This window comes from Mauremys reevesii, linkage group 24 (genome assembly GCF_016161935.1).
Source record: "Mauremys reevesii isolate NIE-2019 linkage group 24, ASM1616193v1, whole genome shotgun sequence".
Classification (NCBI taxonomy): domain Eukaryota; kingdom Metazoa; phylum Chordata; order Testudines; family Geoemydidae; genus Mauremys; species Mauremys reevesii.
This window is the reverse complement of record NC_052646.1, coordinates 18,976,661-19,001,481: the sequence shown is the minus strand read 5'-3', so window position 1 is coordinate 19,001,481 and position 24,821 is coordinate 18,976,661. Positions and strand designations below refer to the sequence as shown.

The following is a 24,821-nucleotide window of genomic DNA, read 5'->3' as shown; positions in this document are numbered from 1 at the left end:
CCTGGGGCCAGTTTTGTTCAATATCTTCATTAATGATCTGTAGGACGGCGTGGATTGCACCCTCAACAAGTTTGCAGCTGACAGTAAACTGGGAGGAGTGGTAGATATGCTGGATGGTAGGGATAGGATACAGAGGGACCTAGACAAATTAGAGGATTGGGCAAAAAGAAACCAGATGAGGTTCAACAAGGACAAGTGCCGAGTCCTGCACTTAGGACGGATGAATCCTAGGCACTGCTATAGCCTAGGGACCGAATGGCTAGGCAGCACTTCTGCAGAAAAGGACCTAGGGATTACAGTGAACAAGAAGCTGGATATGAGTCGACAGTGTGTCCTTGTTGCCAAGAAGGCTAATGGTATTTTGGGCTTTATAAGTAGGGGTATTGCCAGCAAATCGAGGGATGTGATCATTCCCCTCTATTCGACATTGGTGAGGCCTCATCTGGAGTACTGTGTCCACTTTTGGGCCCCACACTACAAGAAGGATGAGGATAAATTGGAAAGAGTCCAGCGGAGGGCAACAAAAATGATTATGGGGCTGGAGCACATGACTTATGAGGAGAGGCTGAGGGAACTGAGATTGTTTAGTCTGCTGAAGAGAAGAATGAGGGTGGATTTGATAGCTGCTTTCAACTACCTGAAAGGGGGTTCCAAAGAGGATGGATTTATACTGTTCTCAGTGGTACCTGATGACAGAGCAAGGAGTAATGGCCTCAAGTTGCAGTGGGGAAGTTTGGGTTGGATATTAGGAAAAACTTTTTCACTCGGAGCGTGGCGAAGCACTGGAATGGGTTCCCTAGGGAGGTGGTGGAATCTCCTTCCTTAGAGGTCTTTAAGGTCAGGCTTGACAAAGCCCTGGCTGGGATGATTTACTTGGGGATTGGTCGTGCTTTGAGCAGGGAGTTGGACTAGACACCTCCTAAGGTCCCTTCCAACCCTGATATTCTGTGATTCTGCCCTGACCTGGACTGAGAATGGGCACGGGGGCTCTGGATTTTCTCCCTTTGAATTCAGCCCCCTGCAGAGAGGTGAGACCTTTGGCTCCTGGATTCTGCCCCCAGCTCAGGTTGGGGAATTGGGGCTGGGAGTTGGGGGTTGGGGCTGGGATCCAGGACTTCTAGATTCTATCCCCAGTTCTGGGATGGGAGTGGGGGGCTGGAAGCCAGGACTCCTGGGTTCTTTTCCAGCCATGCCCCATGCTCTGTGTTTTTGCAGGTTCGAAGGACTATTGGGTTATCATCGGGACGGCCTGTGGGCTGGGGTTCCTCATTGGCTTATTCCTTCTTGGGTTCTATGTGATCAAGTAAGTCTGAGGCCTCCCACACTGACCCCCAACTGCCCCTCCCAGATCCCACTGAGATCCCCTGACATCTCCCCTGGGGTATTCCAGCTCCCCCACCCCCAGTAAGATCTCCCCTCCCCTGTCCTATCCCAATCCCCTGCACTCTAGTCTCCCACACTGGTGTCACCCCTTTCTCCCTCCCCACGGGGCTATTTTATGCCCCTCCCCCCAGTCTCATGCATCTGTCCTGATACGTTTCCTTTCAGACTGCGGGGCCGGGAGCCGGCACCCCGCAGCGCCGAGGCCAGGGAGACGGCTAACGGGAGCCTGGTGGAGCACACAGCCAACGAGGCCAACGTGATCTACAGTACCGTCACCCGCATCCCCATGGTATGTACCTGTGTGGAGCGGGGGACCAAGCCCACCTGCCCTCCCCACCCCGTCTCTGCCCCCTCCATTTCTTCTCCTTCCCACCCCCATAACCAATGCATGAATATAAGCCAGGCTTTAACCAGGACACCTGACCCCCCACGTGTGCCCAGTGCAAGAAATGCACCCCTGCCACCAGCCTGAGCTCCCTGAACTGCGTGGGATCAGTTTCTGCATGCAGAAAATGCACCTCATCCCTCGGGTCTCGCTCAGAGAGGAGAACATGCATCAAATGCATTCATATGCATTCACAAAGTGCATGAAATTAACATACCCAAACGCATGTTGCTAATGCGTGGCCTGTGCAGGTGAGGCAGTGAATGCATTAACCGAGCTGGTGCTGGCATGGGATTGGCTCATGCGTGCAGAGTGTGAAACACAACCAACGCCTCTTGCTAATGCACGCCCGATGCAGGAAATGCATTTGTACCGAGGGTGGGGGAAATGAGGCCTGGGGCAGCCCATGCAATCAGCTCAGCAGGGTGGATTCAACTCTCTGCCTGGTGTCTCTGCCTTGCTTCTCACTCAGCATCACAAGACTCCAGCTGCCCGCCGGACCAAAGGCGTCCAGGACGGGGCTGCAGCAGCACAGGGCCCGCTAGGCCCCGGGGAGCCAGAAGAGCTGCACTACGCCTCCGTCGAATTCTCGAAGCTGCAGCGCAAAGGGGCGGAGCCTGCAGAGGCCCCAGCCACGGAATATTCTGAGGTCCGACGCAAATAGCCCCCTCGCGCCATGGGCCCAGGCTGGGCGTCTCCAGCCCATCCAGTGCAGGGGGGAATCACAGTGTGGAGGGAAGGGGGAAGGGGTCGGCCCAGGGCCGGACCTGCAATGTGGTAAACCTGGGAGCAAATCTCTGATCTGGCCTGGACTCAGGGCGGAGTCAACTAAGCCTTGGAGTTGATGGAGCGCTGCATTGAGGGGAGGTATCCCAGAGTCCTCTGCAGTCGGGTTTCAAGGCCTGCCCCCTCCCAAACCCACTGCCCCCAGAGGAAATAGCCTTCACCCCTCAGCCACAGAGAGTCTCTCTTCTACCCTGCCTGAGTCCCCAACAACTTGTTTCACCAATGGACAGGATTTTCAAGCTCAGGGGCAGCAGCTGTCAGGGGCGGAGGGATGGGCTTGTGTCTAAGCTGCTGGATGAGTACTCTGGGATCTAATCTCTGCTTTGCTAAAAATGCTGTAGGGTGAGGTTGGTCCAGTTGCTGCATCTGTCTAGTCTCAGTTTCCTTACCCCCAAAAATCAGGATAATAATGGTGCCCTGGGCTACTTACATTATAAACTCTTAGGGGCAGGGATGGTCTCTTGCTGTGTGGGCAGCGCCTGGCACAACAGGGCCCTGGTCTCTGTCGAGGTCGATCAGTGCCACGTGATTATAATTTCTTAGTAACAATGTTCTATTAAATGTCATGTTCACTCCAAAGCCAAAAACATCCGACTGTAAAATTCCCTGTTTACAAGCTGTTACTTGAAATAGATTTTCATGTGTCATTTTTTGTCACTGCTACTTTTTTAACAAAGGGCCACTAACAACTATGACTTATTTGTGTCCAGTAAAGAATCAGTTTTCACGTCTGCCTTTCCCCTGGAAGGGCCCCAATTGCAGCTGGTTTCTGGGCAGGGCCGAGCATAACTCAGCCCCAATTCCAGCTGGGGCAGGGCCTGTCTCTCGCTGCGTATGAGCAGCACCTGGCACAATAGGGCCCTTGTCATAAACATACAGCAACGGGTAGCATAAAATCCCTCCTTTACCTCTAAGGGGTTAAGAAGCTTAAATAACCTGGTTGGCACTTGACCAGAAGGACCAATGGGGAAGGAAAATACTTTCAAATCTGGGGTGGGAGGAAGGTTTTGTTTGTGCTCTTTGTGTGTACTCCCTCGGGATGGAGAAGGACCAGGGAAGGAAAAAAACCTCTCCTAAAACCCTACCTGAAATAAGCATCTAAGGTTACAAAAATTGTAAGTAATAGCAAGGAAATGCATTAGATTATCTTTTGTTTTAACTTGTCAATTTTCCCTGTGCTAAGAGCGAGGTTTATTCCTGTTTTTTGTAACTTTGCAGTTTTGCCTAGAGGGGAATCCTCTGTGTTTTCAATCTTATTACCCTGTAAAATTACCTTCCATCCTGATTTCACAGAGGTGCTTCTCTTACTTTTTTTCTTTATAATAAAGTTCTGCTTTTAAGAACCTGATTGGTTTTTAGTGTCCTAAAACCCAAGGGTCTGGTCTGTGCTCACTTTGTTTACCCATTTGGTTGATATATTATTCTCAAGCTCTCCCCCCTCCCAGGAAAGGGGGTGAAGGGGTTTGGGGGGATATTTTGGGGGAAAAGGAAGTCCAAGTGGTCCTTTTCCTGAATCTTTGTCTAACTCACTTGGTGGTGGCAGCAATACCATCCAAGGACAAGGAAGGATTTGTGCCTTGGGGAAGTTTTTAACCCAAGCTTGTAGAAATAAGCTTAGGGGGTTTTCATGTGGGTCCCCACATCTGTACCCCAGAGTTCAGAGTGGGGAGGGAACCCTGACAGCCCTGATCCCAGCTGGGGCAAGGCCTGTCTCTTGCTGTGTCTGGGCAGCACCCAGCTGTCACGGACTCATTCTTGCTAACAATTAGCCAGTTTTAAATCTGGGTCATGGTAATTTCGTATCCTTCTAGTTTTTTAATGAAAATGTCGAGCGGTGCCAAGTGAAACTCCCTACGGACGGCGATGGATATTACATCACCGCCATTAACTTTAGCACAAGTGTGAAAATCAGGGGGAAGGACTACAATGGCCCTATGTGAGCGTGTTATTTGTATTGCAATAGGGCTTTTGAAACCCTGGCTGAGCTCAGGGCCCCACCGTGCCTGGCTAACTGGCGAGCTGCTAGATCTCCAGAGGTAACTGTCATCTGCGTGTGCTTCCAAAGGGATCCCACACGGAACTGTCCTTGGCCCAATGCTCGTTAACACCTTTTTCTACGACCTGGAAGACAACATAAAATCAGCCCTGATCAAGTTTGCAGATGACACACAGATGGGGGCAGTGGCAGATAATGAGGAGGCCAGGTTACTGCTGCAGAGCACTCCGGGTCGCTTGGTAAACTGGGCACAAGCAAACAATGTTTGTTTCAATAGCGCTAAATGTCAACATGTACAACTAGGAACACAGGGTGTCAGCCGGACTCACAGGACAGGGGACGCTCTCCTGGCAGCAGGGACTTTGACGACAATTTGGGGGTGATGCTGGATAAGTAGCTGAACATGAGCTCTCAGTGCGATGCTGCGGCCGTCCTGGGTGCATCAACAGTGAGCTCTGGAGTCAGAGTGGGGAGGTGATTTTCCCTCTGGATCTGGCCCTGGTGCGACCGCTACTGGGATCCGGTGTCCAGTTCTGGTGCCTACAGTTCCAGAAGGACGTTGACCCATCAGGGAGGGCTCAGAGGGGAGGCAGGAGAATGATTAAACGGTTAGAAAACCTGTCTCAGTGTGCACATCTTTTCCTTCAGTAACTGTCTAACGACGATGTTCGCATTGTATCCTTTAGAACGGTGTGCTAGGAACGGGCAGTCCTGGATCTCTTTGCCCAGAAAGGTCTTAACAAAGGTAGAAAGACGCTCACTGCTCTTAAATTCCCAGGACTTTTCCAGCTTTAGAGACACTGAAACAATGTAATTGGGCATGTGTAGCCCCGTCTCCGGCATCCATTCAAAATCGTTAAAAATACACTTTTCTGGTGATCTGGGCTTTCGAATGTTGCCCATAAAACAGAGCTGGCTGCCTACATCACAGGTGATCAAACCCTAACACTGCTTACAGAGCCTCCCTTTACACCTGTGCCCCAAACTGGGGCCGATCGGCTGGAGGTGAAGCAAACTCACTGACTGGAAACTTCCTGTTGTACGAGATCAGCTCAACAACCAGTCTCCCAGCACAGCCACTGATGCCCACACACAGGGGGGCAGAGCTGACGTGCCACTGGCCTGGGGCAGAGCGGGCCAGGGTCTGTCTGGGATACCGGGCCAGGGTGGGGGACTTGGGAGGGCCCGGCCATCAGGACTGGCCTCAATGCATCTAGGGGGCGCTGCGTTTCTTTTAGCTATAGGTTTTTCCCAGCCACTTCTGCATCTCAGCACCGGGTGAGGGATCTCTGTATAAACAGTCCCTGCAGCTGAACCCCACCCCAGATTCAGCTGCATCTCAGCTCTTAAATCAAAGGCTGGAGTCAGAGGCCCCTGGAATCCAGCTGCCTTTCCTGAGACCCGCTGCCCCAGCTCTCATTACTAGGGAATCCTCAGTGACCCGGGACCTGGGAGGCGTTTGAGGAACCAGGAGTCAGAAAAAAAAGTCTGCGCTCAATGGGCCAGTTCTGATCTGCTGACGTTTCCCCTGCTAGGAGCCCCCAGAGGGGAAATACCCATGACCCAGTCCCACTTCCCACAGCCAGTCCCCCCACCCCGTGGTGAGGTCAGAAGCCGGCTGTCTGTTGGAGCTGCCTGTGTCTGGGACAATCTCTCTCCTTGCGTCGATGGCACCGAGATCTCCAGCCACTGGAGCCAGGTTGTGCAAGACGTTCTAGGGACGTGTTTCTCAAATGTGGCTTTTCCTGTGGCCACAGCCTCCCAGGTGGTGATTGGGGGGGGGCAAAGCAGAGGCCCCTCTCCCAGGGCCACAAGCAGGGGTTTGGCCCTGCCCCATCTGGAGACACAAACACTGGAGGAGCAGGGGGCCAGTGAGTTCCCCACCTTCCTGGGGGTGGTGGGGTCAGTCTTCAGCCCTGGATTGGCAGGCTCCAGCTGTGGGGTTTGGGCTCTTTCTCCTGGCCACTCAGTGGTGGGCTCTGGCCCTGGACCCTCGCCATGCAGCAGTAGGTTCTGGCCCCGGGCTCTCCCCCCAATAACCCCTGGCCCCCACTGCCTCCCCAAGCCCCCCATCCAGTCCCCATATCACCCCTGGGCCCCACTACCTCTCTACCCACCTCCCCATCTGGGGCTTAATTTGTCCCCTGCACTTCCGGGGTGAGTCAGTCTGCTGGGAAAAGGGATACGTGTATGTTTGTCCCTTTTCCCAGCAGATTTAGGAGCTAACTGGGAGGCTGGAAAAAGCTCTGGGGCTGACTCTGTGGGTGCTCCCGGGTTGCAACACCCATGGGAGAAAATAGTAACAACAAAAAAAGACAGGAATGTTCAAAGCCCCTTATTTGTGTTTCTATTCTGTACAGGTCCAGGAAAGAATAGAGAGAACTGAACATTATTTTATTATTTTATTATTTATTATTTTATATTTTAAACCCCCTAAATAAATGACTGACAGCTAGGTTGATCCAGGGTAGGGAGGAGCCGGGTTCTGTTGGTCGCAACATGATGCTCCTGGGAAGTCATGGCAGGATTAAACCAAAGTTTCATGGCAAAGCCCCCTGTTTATATATCAGAGGGGTAGCCGTGTTAGTGTAGATCTGTAAAAGCAGCAAAGAGTCCTGTGGCACCTTATAGACTAACAGACGTTTTGGAGCATGAGCTTTCGTGCATCCGACGAAGTGGGTATTCACCCACGACAGCTCATGCTCCAAAACGTCTGTTAGTCTATAAGGTCCACAGAACTCTTTGCTGCTTTTAGTGATTTCAACATGGATCTGTGCATATTTCTTTCTTTTTCCTAAAGTTAATTCAGTATTTTAGGATTTAGGAAGCATTCTCTGAGTGGCGCCAGTGAGCTCTTTGCAGCTGCCCCACCTCAGAGGCGAACACGTCTCAGCTCCGGGTAAGTGATTAGGATCTGCAGCATGTACAGTGTGATAAGAGGTGCAAACTGCTAGTGTTAAAATATTGTTTGGTAACTGGAGACCGCAGAAATAAAGGGTCAGAGCCGATGCAGGGGCTGGGTGCTCCCCCCGCCACTACTGGGTTCTGTCCCTGGCTCTGGAGGTGAGGGGGGTCTGGCAGGTTAGAGTAGGGGGGCTGGGAGCCAGGACTCCTGGGTTCTATCCCTGCACTGGGAGGGGAGCAGGGTCTATTGGGTTAGAGTGAGGGGTGGAGGCAGGGAGTCAGGACTCCCAGTTTCTGTCCCAGCTCTGGGAGGAGAGTGGGGGTTTAGCAGGGCTCAGAGTCTGGACTCCTGGGTTCTATTTCCAGCCCCACAAGCAATATGCAGCCTGCCCCTGTTGCAGGGAAGCCACAGGCTGTGCCAGCCAGAGGGAGGGGAGGTTGGCAGGATGCTGGTGCTGGGGTTTCTGAGAAAGCATCTCCCACCAATGGCCCCTGCCAGCACCCACTTCTGCTTTCAGGTTCCTGCGCATGCTGCTTCCCCGAGTCACAAACCCTGAGGAACCCAGGCTACAGGGTCTGAGAGCCGGGTGCTGAGCCCCCCTCTGCAGATCTCGGGGTGAGTGGAAATGTGGGGGAGGGAGCTGGAAGGTCTGTGGAGACTGTGCTGCCCCTCAATCCCGACCCGCAGCCCCTTCCCATCCCAGCTCTGGTCTCCCCGCCCCCACAACTCTGCCATTGCCCCTCAAGCCCAAGCAGGATCCTGCCCCAGGGCTCCCCCACCATGGGGACCACACTGGAGGCATCAGCTCAGGGGGCCACGTACAGCAGGGGGTTCCCCAGCTCCCATCTCTCAGCCTCCTTCCCGAGAACACCTGAGGGTAGCAGAGGGATGGTGGGAAATGGAACTGCCGGGGGTTCCCCTTCCCCATAGGGGTGGTTTTGGGGGGCAGGGAGGGCAGGTATTGCAGAGGGGGCAGTTATAGATACCCCAGGCTGAGCACGTACGTGCAAACTTCTCACCCACAGTCCAACTGTGCTCACTCCATTGCCCCCCATGCAGTTGTCAGTGCAAAGTGTGGGGGTGTGTGGGGCACAGACCCCCTGGGGCTCCCAGATACTCTATGGGGGCAGAGCAGCCCCCCAGTAATGGGGATGGAGTCTGGATCTCTCAGAGTTGGCCCTTTCCCCTCCAGCCCTCGGCAGTGGGGCCCGTCCCACTCTGCTCTGGCAGGGGATGGTGCATGGGCCATGGGGGATCCAAGCTGAGACCCGCCCAACTCACTGCAGTGGATGGGGGAGGGGGAGGCAGGCGTGAGAGGCCTGTACCATTTTAACAGGTAAAGATGGGGGGAAGGTGTGAGTGGCCCAATTCACATGTGAGGAGAAGAAGGCGGGAATGGTCCCCACCATTCTCACAAGAAGGAAGAGGATGGAGGGTCTGTAACACTGATAATGAGGAGAGTCCCAGCTGCAGGAGGAGCAGGATGGAGCGGGGGAGGGGGGAATGCAGCTGTGGGGCAGAGAGGGCAACATTAGCACCCCACCCTGTCTGCAGAGTTCACTGTGCGTTGTGTGAAGAAATACGTCCTTACATTTCTTTTAAACCTGACGCCTATTCATTTCATTTGGGCACTTCTAGTTCTTGTGTTATGGGAAGGAGTAAATCATACCACCGCATTTACTGTCTCCACACTAGGCAGGATTTTATAGACCTCTATCATATCCCCCCTTAGGCATCTCTTTTCCAAGCTGAACAGTCCCAGTCTTATTAATCTCTCCTTCTATGAAAGCTGTTCCACACCCATCATCATTTTTGTTGTTCTTTTCTGAATCTTTTCCAATTCTGATTTGAGATGGGGCCACCAGAACTGCACACAGTATTCAAGATGTGCACGTACCATGGATTTACATAGAGGCAATATGATATCTTCTGTCTTACTATCTTTCTTTTTCTTAATGATTCCCAACATTCAGTTTTTTGATGGCCGCTGCACACTGAGTGGGTGTTTTCAGAGAACTATCCATAGTGACTCTCTGATCTCTTCCTTGAGTGGTAACAGCTAATTTTATGCCCCATCACTTTATATGTATAGTTGGGATTATGTTTTCCAATGTACATAACTTTGCATTTATCAACATTGAATTTCATCTGCCATTTTGTTGCCCAGTCACCAAGTTATGTGAGATCCCTTTGTAGCTCTTCGCAGTCAGCTTTGAACTTAACTCTCTTGTGTAGTTTTGTATCATCTGCAAACTTTTCCACTTCCCTCTTTACCCCTTTTTCCAGATCGTTTATGAACGTGTTGAACAGCACTGCTCCCAGTACAGACCCCTGGGAGACACCACTATTTACCTCTCCCCACTAAGAAAATTAGCCTTTTATTCCTATCCTTTGTTTGCCATCTTTTAACCAGTCACTGATCCAGGAGAGACCCTTCCCACTTATCCCATGACAGCTCACTTTGCTTAAGAGCCTTTTGGGAGGAACCTTGTCCAAGGCTTTCTGAAAATCTAAGTACATGGACTGGGACACCCTTGTCCACATGCTGTTGACTCCCTCCAAAAATTCTTGTAGTTTGGTGAACCATGATTTCCCTTTACAAAAACCATATTGAGTCTTCCCCAACAAATCTCTGCATCTGATCATTCTGCTCTTTGCTATACTTTCACTTTACTATAATTTCAACCAGTTTGCCCGTCACTAAAGTTAGGCTTATTGACCTTCAACAGCCAGGATCACCTGTGGAGCCTTTTTTAAAAATTGGTGTCACATTCACTATCCTCCAGTCATCTGCTACAAAAACTGATTTAAATGAGAGTTAGTAGTTCTGCAATTTCACATTTGAGTTCCGCCAGACGTCTTCTCCAGCTTCCTTATGAGAATGTCATGTGGGACTTTGTCAAAAGCCTTGCTGAAGTCCAGGTATGTTATGTCCACTGCATTCCCTGAGTCCTGAACCAGTTACCTCGTCAAAGAAGGAAACCAATCTGGTTTGGCAGGATTTGTTCTTGGTAAATCCATGCCAAATTAATCGATGGGCAGAGCATTTTAGAGAGACTCTAAATAGACCAAATCCTGAAGAGGTAGTTGAAATAGAGGAAACGAGTTTTCAGATGGATGTAGAACAAGGGCCTATCACAGAGCGAGAGATAGAAGAGGCCATTAGACAGACAAAAGAAAATAGGGCACCAGGCGAAGATAGAATAACCGCAGAAATGCTAAAAGCCGACCTGAATATGAGTGCCGGGATTCTAGAGGAGCTATTCAACAAGGCATGGGAAGAAGAGAAAGTACCTGAAGCATGGAAGAAAGGTATCATTGTGAAATTACCAAAGAAGGGTGATTTGCCTTTGTGTGATAATTGGAGAGGTATAAACCTGTTATCAGTGCTCGGGAAGGTTTTCTGCAGAGTCCTGTTACAGAGAATAAGACAAGCAGTAGAAGAGGTCCTGAGGGAAGAACAAACAGGATTTAGGAGTGGGAGAGGATGCGTTGATCAGATATTTGTATTACGTATGATAATGGAACAATCCCTTGAATGGAACTCGCCACTGTTCATTAACTACCTTGATTTCGAGAAGGCATTTGATAGCGTCCACCATCCATCTCTCTGGAATATCCTAAAAACATATGGATTCCCTCCAAAAGTTATTAACATCCTCAAAGAAATGTATGCTGATAATAAGTGTTCTGTTCGCCATGAAGGACAGCGGAGCGAGTGGTTCCATGTGAGAACAGGAGTTAGACAAGGATGTGTTATTTCGCCCATCCTATTTCTTGTGGTTATAGACTGGGTGATGCGGAAAGCCACCGAAGATAGGCCAAGAGGGATCGCATGGGGACCCTCTGGTCATATTGAAGACACTGACTTTGAGGATGACATCGCCCTGATTTCAAGCTCTCAGATGGACCTCCAAGAGAAGACTGATAGAGTAGGTACAGCAGCAAGGTGCATGGGACTTAATATCCACGCTGGTAAGAGCAAAACAATGAAAGTAAAAACAGCCAGCTCGATGACGACAGTAGTATGTGACGTAGAATTGGAGGAGGTGAACGATTTTAAATATCTTGGTAGTTACATATCGGCTGATTGTAATATTCAGAAGGAGATATCTACCAGAATGAATGCAAATGAAAACCAAGGTAGAGATCTACAGGTCGAATGTCCGCTCTGTGTTGCTTTATGCGGCGGAAACATGGAGGACCAACAAGAAGATAGAAAGTCGGCTTCGGGGTTTTGAAGGAAGGTGTCTTAGGTGAATTCTTAACATACACTGGCCGCAGCGTATCACCAATGTTGAAGTGAGCCGATTAACGGGCATTAACAACATAGTGGATGAAGCCAAACAACGAAGATGGAGATGGTTGGGGCATGTGTTGAGAATGGGTGCTGATAGACACCCTCATATTGCCCTACGATGGACACCACAAGGAAGGAGGAGGAGAGGTAGACCATTGGGGACGTGGCGAAGGACCATTGAAGAGGAAATGAAAGGCATGGGAATGAAGTGGGATGAAATTTGCTACCTCGCTCAAGAACAAAATGAATGGAGGAGAATGGTTGACGCCTTATGCTCCACTGGGAGTGAATAAGAGGAAGAAATCCATGCTGGTGATCACCCCTTCGGCCTCATAAATTGAAGGTTTTATACATTGCTCTAGGAGCTTTCCAGGTGTCAAGGTCAGGCTGACTGGTCTATAGTTCCCGGCTCCTCCTTTTTCCCCTTTTAAAGATGGTCCCTCTGTTAGCCCTTCTCCCATCTTCTGGGACCTCTCCTGGCACCCATGAGTTTGCCCCACTGATCTGAATCCATTCAAATTCGTCAGAACTTATCTTTACTTATCCCGATCTGCAGCACTTCCCCTTTGCTGTCCGTGGTAATTTCACTGGTTCCTCGCTCACATGCTTCTTTTTGCTGGGAAGACTGAAGCAAAGCAGGAACTGAGCAGTGCTGCCTTCCCACCATCTTCTGTCACCGTCTGGTGTTTAGGGGTTTTCTGTGGAGGGAGGGTGGATCCAGCAGCCCCAGATCAGCCCCCTTTCAGAGCCCAGCAGCACTGATGGTCCCCCCGTCAGATCTGCATCCCCAAACAGCCTCTGGTCTCACACTTCTCACTCCCCATCTGTCTCTAGGTCTGTCCCAGCCCAACACTCCAGCCATGGGCAGAGCCCTGTCGCCACTGCAGGACGCCGGGGAAAGGGAGCTCCAAGCTCAGGGCCCTCCATGGATACCCGGAGGTCCTGCCACGCTGCGGGTCCTGATCCTCGCCCTGCTCTGGAGGGGTAAGTAAGCAGCACCTGCAGCCCCAGGGCAGGGGGAAGGGCAGAACCTGCGCTAAGCGGGGCCAGGTCTGTCCCAGGACTTGGAAGGGAGACTGGCCGGAGGGGGAGGGGAGCCCAGTGCCCCAGTGTGGTGCTAGGGGGCGCTGAGTGACAGGGACTGGGGGCAGGGGGCTCGATGGAGGAAAGACTGGAAACTAAACAGAGTGAGAATTGGTCAAGGACCCAGGGCTGGGCTCACAGGGGGCTGCAGGTCGGGAGTGAGGGGCACTGGCAGAGCTAGGGGGTGCAGCTCAGGGTGGGTCTCTGCTCTCTATGGGCCCCACTTCGATCCCTCCCTGTCCCCTGCAGGGTCCCTGTCCCAGCCACCGGGATTTACCCTGACGGTGCCGCAGTCGGTGTCTGTGCAGGAGGGTCTCTGCGTTCTCGTCCCCTGCACCTTCATGTACCCAGCCTCGTACGACACCGACAATCCCTCAGCTGAGCTATACGGACACTGGTACAAGGAGCCTGCTACTGGGGGCCAGGATCCTCCCATGGCCAGCAGTCGCACCAGCCTGAATCTGTCGCAGGAGACGCAGGGCCGGTTCCGGCTGACAGGGGATCCAGCGCACGGCGACTGCTCCCTGCAAATCAGTGATACCCGACGGACGGATGTTGGGAGATATTTCTTTTACATCGAGAAAGGCCTGTTAGAACGCACTTACCACTCCAATTCCGATGGCTCTGACCCTCCGCTCACAATCTCCGTGCCAGGTAAGAGCAGCCGCAGTCACCGCTTGTGAGGGTTCCCCCCCCAATCTGAACTCTGGGGTACAGATATGGGGACCTGCAGGAAAGACCCCCTAAGCTTATATTCCACTAGCTTAGGATGAATCTGCCCCAGGCCAGAAATTCCTTCCCTTGCCCTTGGACGCTATTGCTTTCACCACCTTTTTCTATTGATTTATAGAAAAATCGAGGGAAGGGTCACTTGGAATCCCTGTCCCCCGAGAATATCTCCCCAAGCCCCTTCACCCCCTTTCCTGTGAAGGCTTGAGAATAATGTACCAACCAATTGGTTAGCAATGTGAGCACAGACCAGACTCTTTGTCTTCAGGACACTGAAAATCAATCAGGTTCTTAAAAGAAGAATTTTATATATAGAGAGAGAGAAATAGAATCACACCTGCAAAATCAGTTTGGAAGGTAACTTCACAGGGTTAACAAAAGAAGTAAAACACAGATGATTCCCCTGTGGCTCAGCTTCACAGTTACAAAAACAGGAATCAAACTACATCTGTAGCATAGGAAAATTCACAAGCTAAAACAAAAGATAACCTAGCGCCTTTCCTTGCCTACTTACAATTTCTGTGGTTTAACATCTATTGTTCCAGGTATAGTTTCAGGAGCTGTTGTACCTGCTGGTCTCTCCCTCCATCCAGAGAGGGAAAAACAAAGAGAGCAACAAACAAATCCTCCCCCCTTCCCCCATATTTGAAAGTTTCTTCTTTCCTCATTGGTCCTTCTGGTAAGGAACCAACTAGATTATCTGAGCTGATGAATCCCTTACAGGGAAGGCGATTTAGTACAGCTGCTGAAGAGGGATTTGATGCTACTGCACACAGAGATCCCTCTATATTTATGACACCACTCAGCAGCCCCCCTGAGCCATCCAGTCCCGCCCTGGGGCCAGATTAGGGCCGTGCCCCTAGAGGGGAAAGACCCCATGTCCCCAAGTGATTCTCTCCCATCTCCCCATGTCTCAGGGCTGAGAGAGGAGCCAGAGATCCAGATCTCGCCGGTGCGGGGGCTGCCAGGGACGCTGCTGGCCGGGGAGCTGGTGACTGTGACCTGCACGGCCCCTGGGCGCTGCTACGGGCCCCCTCCCCGAGTCACGTGGATGGGGTCGTTCAGCGACACAGCCCGGGACGTCTCAGCCCAGCTGGCGAACGGCACCTGGGCCCACAGCTCCGCGCTCAGCTTCATGCCTGGTCCGGGGAACCACGGCAAAGAGCTCGTCTGCAATGTCACCTACAGGCCACCACAGGGACCTTCCACCAACAGAACCGTCCGGCTCCATGTCAGCTGTGAGTGACCCCCCCCATCCCCTCCACACCGGCCCCCAGCCCCCTCTGGGATCCCCCCCCGGGCTCCCCAGCCCTGCCCTCCAGCCCCTCCCCCAACTCAGCCCTGTGCTGGGATCCCACCCCCCACCAGCCACCCTCAGCCAATTCTACTCCAGGCCCCTTCACCCCACACCGTGCAGCCCCTTCTCCCTTGGGATCTTCACCCCTTCCTGCCCCCCTTGGCTATGGCTCCCCTCCCATCCTCACCCCTGGTCCTTCTCTTCTGGGATCCTCTCTACCCCCGACCTGCCCTGCCCCCAGAATCCTCCTGTGCTGGGATCCACCCCCCCATTCCAGTCCCCCCTTGCTGGGATTTCCCCTTACACCAGCCACCTCAGTTCCCCCTGAGATCTCCCCAGGCTGTCCCACCACGTCTCCTCCCCCCTCCCCTTCCTGCCGGGATCGGTGGATGCTCTATATGGGGCAGAGGGTTAACGGGACCCAGTCACTGTCCGGCACTAAACACGCTCCAGGCTCGGTGCCCAGAGACCTCGGCCCGCCCTGCCCCAGGGCAAACCCCCGTTAAATGGCCTGTGACCCTCGCGCTGCAGATCCAGGGCAGAGGGAAAATCAGCAGCCGCCTTTGCGAGGCGAGGGATCAAATCAGGCCTCAGTATAAGGACGGCCCTTGTTCCCTTCAGCCGGAGGGGGATTTAGGAGGAAACCGTCCCCGTGTCCGGGCTGCAATCAGAGACCCACAGCCCGACCCAACGGACCCAGGCTCTGAGCCTTGGCACCGTGGGGCTTTGAGGGCAGCGTGGACGGATCCTATCAGGCCTGGCCAGCCAGTATCAGCGTCTGGCTGTTCTGGGTGTTGCTTCTAGCCACACCTCTGGGTGATACCCAGGCCTGGCCGGCCAAGCCCCAGGGGCAAAAGGAGAGGGCTGGGGAGAGATGAACCTAGGGGAGAAGGCAAAGGACCTATGACGGGGGTGTCTGATGTCCCTGGTGGTGGCTGGGTCTGGGCTGGGGGTGGGAGTGGGGATATTTAGACCCCTGGCTCTGTCCTGCCTTGGGGAGGGCACGTTTGGGGAGCAGGACGCTGAATGCCCAGGCACCCGGCAGACAGTGGCACTGAAATGGTGACGCTCGCTCCAGTACCCAGGCTGAAGCAGCCCGGCCCCTCGTTAGTGACTCTGCCAATTAGGACGAGTTTTGACCCTCCGGTTTTGGTCCCTTGGGTTTCCATTTCCCACGGGTTCTGGTTCCCCAGCGTGACCCTTACCCGGCCCCTGGGTTCCGTCGGGTGCCTCTTGGGTGGGGCTCAGTCGGGTCTGTTGCTTCCCTTCCCCGCCCCCCACGGGTCTTGTGTCACGTCAGGGACTTTCCCGTCCCCCAGCTGAGCTCACAGTGAGGGGACGTGTCTAGGCTTAGTGACCACTAGCACCCCCCACCCCCTGTGCCATCCAGTCCCCCTGATCCCCCCCCCCGTCTGGTTTCTGTTACAGACCCGCCCGGGCCCCCCAGCATCACCGGGACCCTGACCAGGAATGGACGCCCCGGTGAGAGGCCGCGCTGTGAGCCCCGGGAATCAGCGAGCGCCTCCCAGTCACGCTCTGCCTGCGCTCAGGGACAGGTGCCAAGCTCAGCCGGGCCAGGCTGGTCCGTGCCCGGAGGGGAGAGCCCGAGGCAGCCTCAGGGCTGTAGAGAGGGTGGGGGGGGGAGCAGGCCTGGTTCCCTCTGTCTTCAGACCCTGGAGTGGCATTAAGGGGGCACTGGGCAGTGTGGAGGAGGTGGCTTAGGGACCGATCTCTGCGACGGAGACCTGCTGCCATGGAAAGGCACCACTCCGGAGGTGGCTGCATCTCGACTCCTTTGGAGGGGATCTCCGGCAGGGGGGCCTAACCTGCCTGCTCGTCTCTTCCAGGGCCGGCCCCATTGGGAGCCGAGGGCGACGTTGTGTCTCTGGAGACCCAGGAGGGCGACTCCCTGAGTCTGAGCTGTGAGGCTGGGAGCAGACCCGAGGCCACTCTGAGCTGGCTCAGGATGAACAGGTCCCTGAGCCCCAGCCAGGGAGGGGCCGGGCGCCTGGAGCTGCCGAATCTCAGCCCAGGGGACGCTGGGGAGTATCGGTGCTGGGCCAAGAATTCCTACGGGTCGGCCAGCCGGGCCCTGCGTGTGCACGTGCAGAGTAAGGCTCTGGGGGGGGGCCATGCCGCAAGGATCAGGACAGGGGTTCAGTGGAGGGTGTTGTGCTGCAGGGGGCGGAGTTGAGGGCTCAGCAGGGGACACTGGGCTGCAGAGGGTGGGCAGGGGATCCATGGCGGGTTGCTGGGCTGCAGGGGAGGCAGAGGGTAGTGGGGGGTGCTAGGCTGTGGATCAGGGGGTCAGTGGGGGGCTCTCTCCAATCTAATATGCTGCCGTGGGTATTTCAGCTCTAGAGAAGACTCTGCAAATCACCGTCTCCAGAGCTAACAGGAGCGACCCCCAGCTATTCCAAGGTATCGCTAGGGGGTGGGGAGTGGGGCACGGGGCCTTTCCTCTCTAGGGTGCGCTGGCTCCGATCCGGCCCCGGGCAGGGACTGGCTGGCTCAGGGTGCGAGTTGTTCCATGTTATTTCTATTCCCAGATCCCAGCACCCTGGTGGCGAACGGGTCACAGCTCACAGCCCGGGAGGGCGACTCCCTGCGGTTCCTCTGCTCCGTCGCCAGCAGCCCCCGCGCTGCAGTGGGCTGGGTGAAGGGGGGCCGAGCTGTTGAGGGTACCCGCCCCATGGGGGAGAATCAGCTGCAGCTGGAGCTGCCCAACGTGATGGCCGAGGACGGGGGGCTGTACAGGTGCTGGGCCCAGAGAGAGGAGAGCTCTGCCCAGGGGACGTTCCAGCTGCAGGTTGAGTGTGAGTGGGGTTAACCTGTGGGACTCTCTGCCGCTGGGTTTCTCTCTCAGTGACAACAGTCGGAATCTCTTGCTCTCTGCAGACAGCCCCCGTCCGGGGACCAGGCTGAACTCGTCCTGCCAGCGCCAGGGGGCCAGCGTCAGCTGCAGCTGCTCCATGCACTCCCAGCCCCCACCCCAGCTCCAGTGGCAGGTGGACGGGGTGTCCCTGGCTGGAAATGGCTCATGGGAGGCCCTGCAGGTCAGCTCGTGGGCCCAGGGGGACGAGGCTGTTAGCACCCTGAGCTGGATGGGGAGCGAGGACAGGGCCCCTGAGATCTTCTGCCTCGGCTCCAACCGCCATGGGAGCTACGCCGCCCTGCACTTTGAACTCAGCCCCCCGCAGAGAGGTGAGACACTTGGACTCCTGGGTTCTGTCCAGGTTGGGGAGGGGATTCAGGGGCTGGGAGCCAGGGCTCCTGGGTTCTCTCCCAGCCGTGCCCCGTGCTCTGTGGTTTTTTTTGCAGGTGCGGAGGAGCCTGGCAAGCTGCTGGGCATGGGGGTGGCCTGTGGGCTGGGGGTCGCCGTCGGCTTCTTCCTTCTCAGGCTCTGCGTGATCAAGTGAGTCTAATGCCTCCTGTCCTTACCCCCACCTGCCCCTCCAAGAACCTGCTGAGATCCCCTGCCATGTCCTCTGGGTTATTCCAGCCCTCCCCCCCCCAAGTGAGTTGCCTCTCCCCCAGCCCCTCTCCCTGGCCTATTCCAGTCTCCTGTGCTCTAACCTCCCCCCTCGTGTCCCCACTTTCTCTCTCCCCATGGGGCTATTCTATTCCCGACCCCCCCAAGTCTCATGCATCTGTCCTGATCCATTTCCCCACAGGCTGTGGGGCCAGGATCTGGCACCCCCTAGTGCTGAGGCTGGGGAAATGGCTAACAGGAGCCAGGATGAGCACACAGCAGATGATACCAGCCTGATCTACATGAATGTCACCACCATCCCCATGGTATGTACCTTGGGGGAGCAGGCAACCAAGCGCACCTGCCCTTCCCACCCCACCCCTTCTCTGCCCCCTCCACTTCTTCTCCTTCCCACCCCCTTAACCAAAGCATGAATATAAGCCAGGCTTTCACTGCGGATCCCGACCCACCACCCATGCCCAAAATGCACCCCTGCCACCAGCCTGGGCTCCCCGAACTGCATGGGATCGACTCCTGCATGCAGAAAATGCACCTCATCCCTCAGGCCTCGCTCAGAGGGGAGGACATGCAGTGAATGCACTCGCGTGCGAACACAAAGTACACGAGACTAAATTGGGGCTTGAATGCTGCCAACCCCTGGGGGTCTCCCGAATGCACCAGCTGGGCAAGAAATGCATGTATGCGGCTGCCTTCTATGGTATTAGATGCATATGCTCAGATGATGCATGCAGGGTGCACCATGTCTGTTCCAAATACATGCACCCTGCAGAAAATGCAAAGAATGCATCAGAATAGTCTATGCAACCATGAGATGCATGGGATGAAATCATGCATGCACAGTGCAGAAAATGCGCACAACTCCATGCATCTTGCTAATGTGTGGCCTGTGCAGCTGAGGCAGTGAATGCATTAACCGAGCTGGTGCTGGCATGAGATCGGCTCAGGGTGCAGCGAGTGTGAAACACACCCAGTCCCACACCTCTTTCTAGTGCACGCCCGATGCTGGAAATGCATTTGCAGGGCATGTGGGGGAAACGAGGCCTGGGGCAGCCTATGCAATCAGCTCAGCAGGGTGGATGCAAGTCTCTGCCTGGTGTCTCTGCCTTGCTTCTCACTCAGGATCACAAGACTCCAGCTGCCCGCCAGACCAAAGGCGTCCAGGACGGGACTGCAGCAGCACAGGCCCCGCTGGGCCTGGGGAAGCCAGACGAGCTGCACTACGCCTCCGTCAAATTCTCCAAGCTGCAGTGCAAAGGGGGGGAGCCTCCGGAGGACCCTGCCATGGAATATTCTGAGGTCCGGCTGATATAGCCCCCTCATGCCATGGGCCCAGACTGGGTGTATCTGGCCCATCCAGTGCAGGGGCGATCATAGTGAGGGGGGAAGGGGTTGGCCCAGGGCTGGACCCGTGACGTGGGAGACCTGGGTGCAAATCCCTGCTCTGGCCTGGACTCAGGGCAGAGTCAACTAGGCCTTGGAGATGCTGGAGCGCTGCATTGAGGGGAGGTATCCCAGAGTCCCCTGCAGCCGGGTCCCAAAGCCTGCCCCCTCCCAAACCCCCCTGGGGGAAAGAGCCTCTCACCCCCCAGCCCCAGAGAGTCTCTCTTCTACCCTGTCTGAGCCCTCACCCACTCGCTTCACAAATGGGCAGGATGGTCACACTCAGGGGCAGTAGCTGGCAGGAGCGGAGGGAGGGGCTTGTCTCTAAGGTGCTGACCTGGTACTCAGGCTTCCTGGATTCTAGTCCCTGCTCCACTGAATCTGCTGTAGGTGAGGCTGGGCCAGTTGCGGCAACTGTCTAGCCTCAGTTTCCTCACCTTGAAAATGGGGATAATGGTGCCCTGGGCTAGTCATGTGATAAACTCTTAGGGGCAGGGACGGTCTCTCGCTGTGTCTGGGCAGCGCCTGGCACAACGGGGCCCTGGTCTCTGTCGAGGTCCATCAGTGCCACGTGATTGTTATTAAAAAGTGACAATGTTCTATTGAAGGTAACGTGTTCACTCCCAAGCCAAAAGCATCCGACTGTAAAGGTCCCTCTTTACAAGCTGTTACTTGAAATAGATTTTCATGGGTCATTTTTTGTCACGGCTACTTTTTTAACAAACGGCCACTAACAACTATGACTGATTTGCGTCCAGTAAAGAATCAGTTTTCACTTCTGCCTTTCCTCTGGGAAGGCCCCGATCGCAGCTGGTTTCTGGGCAGGGCCGGGCATAACACGGCCCCAATTCTAGCTGGGACAGGGCCTGTCTCCTCGCTGTGGCTTGGCAGCACCCAGCATGACAGGGCCCTGATCTCAGCTCGGGCACGGCCAGTCTCTCGCTGTGTCTGGACTCACAGGACTCATTTGGGCTTGGTTACGTGTGACAGCCCCTCCCCCCCCCGGACAGTTGCACTCTCTCTCTCTGGGGTTAGGCCCTCTGCCCGCACCGCCTCCTGGGACCGCACCTCTGAGTTGGCCTGTCTCTGCCGTGGTCCCCCTCAGCGAGTACCTACTCTCCGGACCCCCGGGGCCTGTTAATGTGGTGGAGGAGATCGGCTTCCATTACCCCAGCTTGCCAGACCTGCAACTACCCTCACGAGAGTTCGCCAGACCCCCTCCAAGCAACTATACCGCCTGTTGGGGAGGGGGACTTACAGGCTGCCACTCACTTTTTCCAATGTGATGTATCCGAGTCACGGCACCAAGATGTTAGAGGTCTTCTTCCTTCACCCTTCCACTTTCTGGTCCTTCTCAGCTACACCTTAACCAATCATTTTACTGAAATCTATCTAACCAATCCTAACATACTGTCACATAATTCTCTAACCAATTATATCCCACTGTCCTAATTCACTTACACCTAGCAAAATTAATTATACAGCAGCCAGAAGCAATTAGAGAACCCGGCAGATTAACAGTAGAAAAGTGGGGGCTATAAAGATGAAACAGACAGAAATGAGGGTTTCACACCCACAACCACTGAGAAGTGATTTCTTGCCAGACAGGATGCTGTCAAGCTAAGTTTTCTTTAACCATCTGTATCTGGAGGTGATGGGCACTATCTGGACCAGATCGTCTTCCTAACAGCCCAATAGCTCCTTATTTCAGTGTGACGGGTTTGGGATGTGAGGATGTGACCGTTCACTTCCCAGCTTATGGCTGCCCCTGCTGCTTAGCCAGAGGCCTTAGCCTAAGAACCAGGCCTCAGACTGTCCCAGTGAGAGAAGGCCCTGACAAAGGCAGACTGTGATTTTGATTCTTTCTTTTATACCCCTGTAACTAGCTAAATGTTAAACATATACCTAAATTCTTAAAGTAAAGGCCTTTACAGACAGGCCTGAATATCTATATCCTAACACTCCCCCCCCCTTTTTTTTTCTTTTGGGATCCTCCTGCCCAGGTATCCCTGGAAAAGCACAGGACATATGGCGACACATTTCCTGATAGGGCCAAGCATCAAGGTGGAAGGTGTCGATGCTCCATCTGTCCCACTGCCCCTTGTGCAGTACAATGCCCAGCACTTTCTCTGGTACGGACATACAACACCCATTCCAACTAGTGCTCCAGACTTCCTATTATAGAGGGCCTCAGAAGGCTGGGTCTGGGCTGTCTAGTACACTAGAGGGGGGAGGGCTTACTATATTGGTTATAATTAGTGGCTGTTCTTGAGGGGGTTGTGCCCCCCCTTGATCGTTTCCATATGCAACGTAACACAAATACAGCTAACAATACACCAGCCGCTATGATCATCCGCAGCAACACCGAGAGTCCTGACCACTGCAGTATGGTCCAACATCCCAGCCGCCACCAAGAACCCTGCTTCTCCTCCTTTGACAGGGTTAAAATTCTGTCAGCGCCATCCTGTCGTGTATTGTAAGTGTGTCCAACTGTTGGCGCCTGCAGCAGGTTGCTCTTGTAATTTTTGTGTACTTTTGTCCGTATTGTGTGCCCATTGAATATCCACAGTGAACTCTGGTATTGTCCAAACCAATTCAACTGCTTGGTATGGCCTGGGGTAGTAGGTGCTGGTTCGATTGTTTACAACGATTAAGTCCACTGATTCATTGGTGCACCATAGTCCAGGAGACAGTGTACAGAAGTTCATAATTTGGTTGTATACTGGAAGGATTTTGCCTCCTAGTGTTATATTGCAGGATTGCATCCATTGCCAACATAATACTCCATATACACTACCCCTAAATGCCCCCCTTTGCAATAGGCCATTGATCCTGCTCCTCCAGAGTCATAGGAGAGGGGCATATCCATAGTCCTCTGGATATACAACTGCTTAATGTGATGACTGTCCAATTTACCCCATTCCACTCCCCCACACCTATTTCCCAGTGGCTCCCAATGCACTCCCCCTTCCCTAGTTACTCCCATAGGGTTTAAGGGGGCCATCTTATTTGCATTTCCTTTACATGGTATCATAATAACAATTACACAAGAACTCTCCCCACAGGTCAGGGATGTTATTTTCCGGGTAGATGGGTCTGTTTTTGCAATTGTGGATAAATATGGGCTAGCCTCCCGATTTAACACCGAAGGCCATTGTTCTGACCAAGCATCTCTCATAATATGGATTAACATTATTAACTGAGCATTTTGAATACCTACACACACTCCACCCCATGTTAATCGTCTGACGCCATCCCCCACCCATGTCACCAGGTCCCCTGGCCAACGAGTTAACTAGAAGTTTACCTCTACTGCTGTTCTCCACCCTGTGGCAACTGCCAATTCATTCACTAATTTGTTGTTGAAATCTCACAGTTTGGCTTATCAATTGTTTGGTTACCCACTCGTCCCCCAGATTCCATGTACCCAGTGTGGAAGCAGGGAAAGAAAGAGAGGGTTTAAGTGCAGCCATTTAAGTGTCAGAGACAGAACAACTTTTGAGCTAAGTCTTAGCTTAATATCGCGAGACCTGTAGAAGCAGGGTTCAGAAGTGAGCAGAAAACAGCAGAACAGCCAGTGTGACCTAGCCTTGAGATAACGATGTTTTTGAGAAGAGAAAGTGAGAAAATACTGGAGTAGATAGCAAATAGTCTAAATAAAATGTAGATGTTTTTAATTTCATGCATGTCACAAAGAGGTATAAATGCTTGTGTGATTTTGCTTGTACTTTGGAGAAACTGAGGCAGAGATGCTCTCTGCCAGTTGTATTCTTCCCCTGCAATTGCTTGAATAAAGCTGTCTCTGATTTCGTTGCTTCCAACCTGAGAGTGGAGTTTTGTTTCTTCCACAATAATTGGTGCCGTGACTCGGATAGCTATACCCGGCTGAGGCAGTGACTGCTACTACGGACCGTTCCCCTTCAAACCCCAGGCCAACTCAGAGGTAAGAGACCTTTTGAAATCTCTATTGGGGTCAGAGGAGGACTGACCCTGGGGCTGTTTGTCCCCTTGGGCTCACGCCATGTGAACTTTTGTTTATGCAACAGGATCAGACTCAGAGTGGTGTTGGGGAATTGGTTGCCCCATGTAAGGTTAGTTGTATGCATACGCGGGGCTGGGAAATGTGTTGTTGCCCCAGGGTAAGCCAATGTGTGGCTTAGGTCAGAGCTATTGAGTTGAGGGGTTGTGGTAACGCCCTCACAGAAGAACACAGGTGTGTTCAGTCTGGACAGAGGGTTTGTGGTAACGCCCTCAGGTTAAAAAAAACAACAAAACAATGCATCATGGTATAAAGAAATAGAGGCCTTGGGAGGTGTGTGTGTGTGTGTATGTGTGCCAACCAGTGTAAATAAAGGTCATCCAAAAATGCCCAAAGCTCCCTGCAAAGCCAAAACCTCGTGACTGGGGATGTCTCTAACGCAAGCTCAGTGACTGCATCTTAGTGGATTGGTAAAAAATCCGACCCAAGGTGGGCTGTCTCTCTGCATGGCATAACCGGCAAAAAGACTGCCTGGGTCTAGGATTGTGTAACCGCATCTTTCCTCCCTGTCATAAACAGATAGTTAAGGGTTAATGCCTCTTTCACCTGCAAAGGGTTAAGAAGTTCACCTAACCTAGCTGACACCTGACCAGAGGAACCAATGGGGGAACAAGATGTTTCAAAAGGAAGGAGGGAAGTTTCCTTTGTTTAGAGTCAGTTTCAGTTTTAGCCGGAGTGGAAAAGATCAAGGAACCAGCCTCTTATCAGAGTAGTAAGTTTTAGAAAGGAATAAATAGGTTTATGTTTATTTTCTTTTGTGACTTTGTCTTTGTGCAATTAGGGGAATAATCAAATTTGGGTATTCTTGTGTGTACGAAGGTTTTTGCCCAGGAGAACATCCTGTGTTTTAAATCTGTTGTCTGTGAGATCAGCTTGTATGCTGTCTCCCAGAGGTTTTTTTCTTTTACTTTTCTTTTCTTTAATTAAAAGCCTCCTTTTTAAGAACCTGATTGATTTTTTTTCCTGGTTTTTTTAGATCCAAGGGGACTGGATCTGGACTCACCAGGGATTGGTGGGGGGGAAAAGAGGGAGAAGGAGTAATTCT

General features: G+C 53.2%; 2 protein-coding genes across 2 annotated transcripts in view; both read left to right on the top strand.

Annotated features, from left to right (window-relative positions):
- LOC120390224 (sialic acid-binding Ig-like lectin 10) overlaps positions 1-20,642 on the top strand; it is a 112,035-nt gene extending 91,393 nt beyond the window's left edge. Inside the window, exons 8-14 of the mRNA XM_039512682.1 lie at positions 16,712-16,975; positions 17,220-17,285; positions 17,414-17,680; positions 17,763-18,068; positions 18,186-18,279; positions 18,539-18,662; positions 19,477-20,642. Of these exons, the coding sequence (XP_039368616.1) occupies positions 16,712-16,975; positions 17,220-17,285; positions 17,414-17,680; positions 17,763-18,068; positions 18,186-18,279; positions 18,539-18,662; positions 19,477-19,668 (1,313 nt within the window). The 3' untranslated portion in view covers positions 19,669-20,642. The remainder of the gene's footprint in view (positions 1-16,711; positions 16,976-17,219; positions 17,286-17,413; positions 17,681-17,762; positions 18,069-18,185; positions 18,280-18,538; positions 18,663-19,476) is intronic.
- The window catches only part of LOC120390226 (myeloid cell surface antigen CD33-like), an 83,260-nt gene that overhangs the window by 25,114 nt on the left and 33,325 nt on the right, over positions 1-24,821 (top strand). The gene's annotated exons all lie outside the window — the stretch shown is intronic.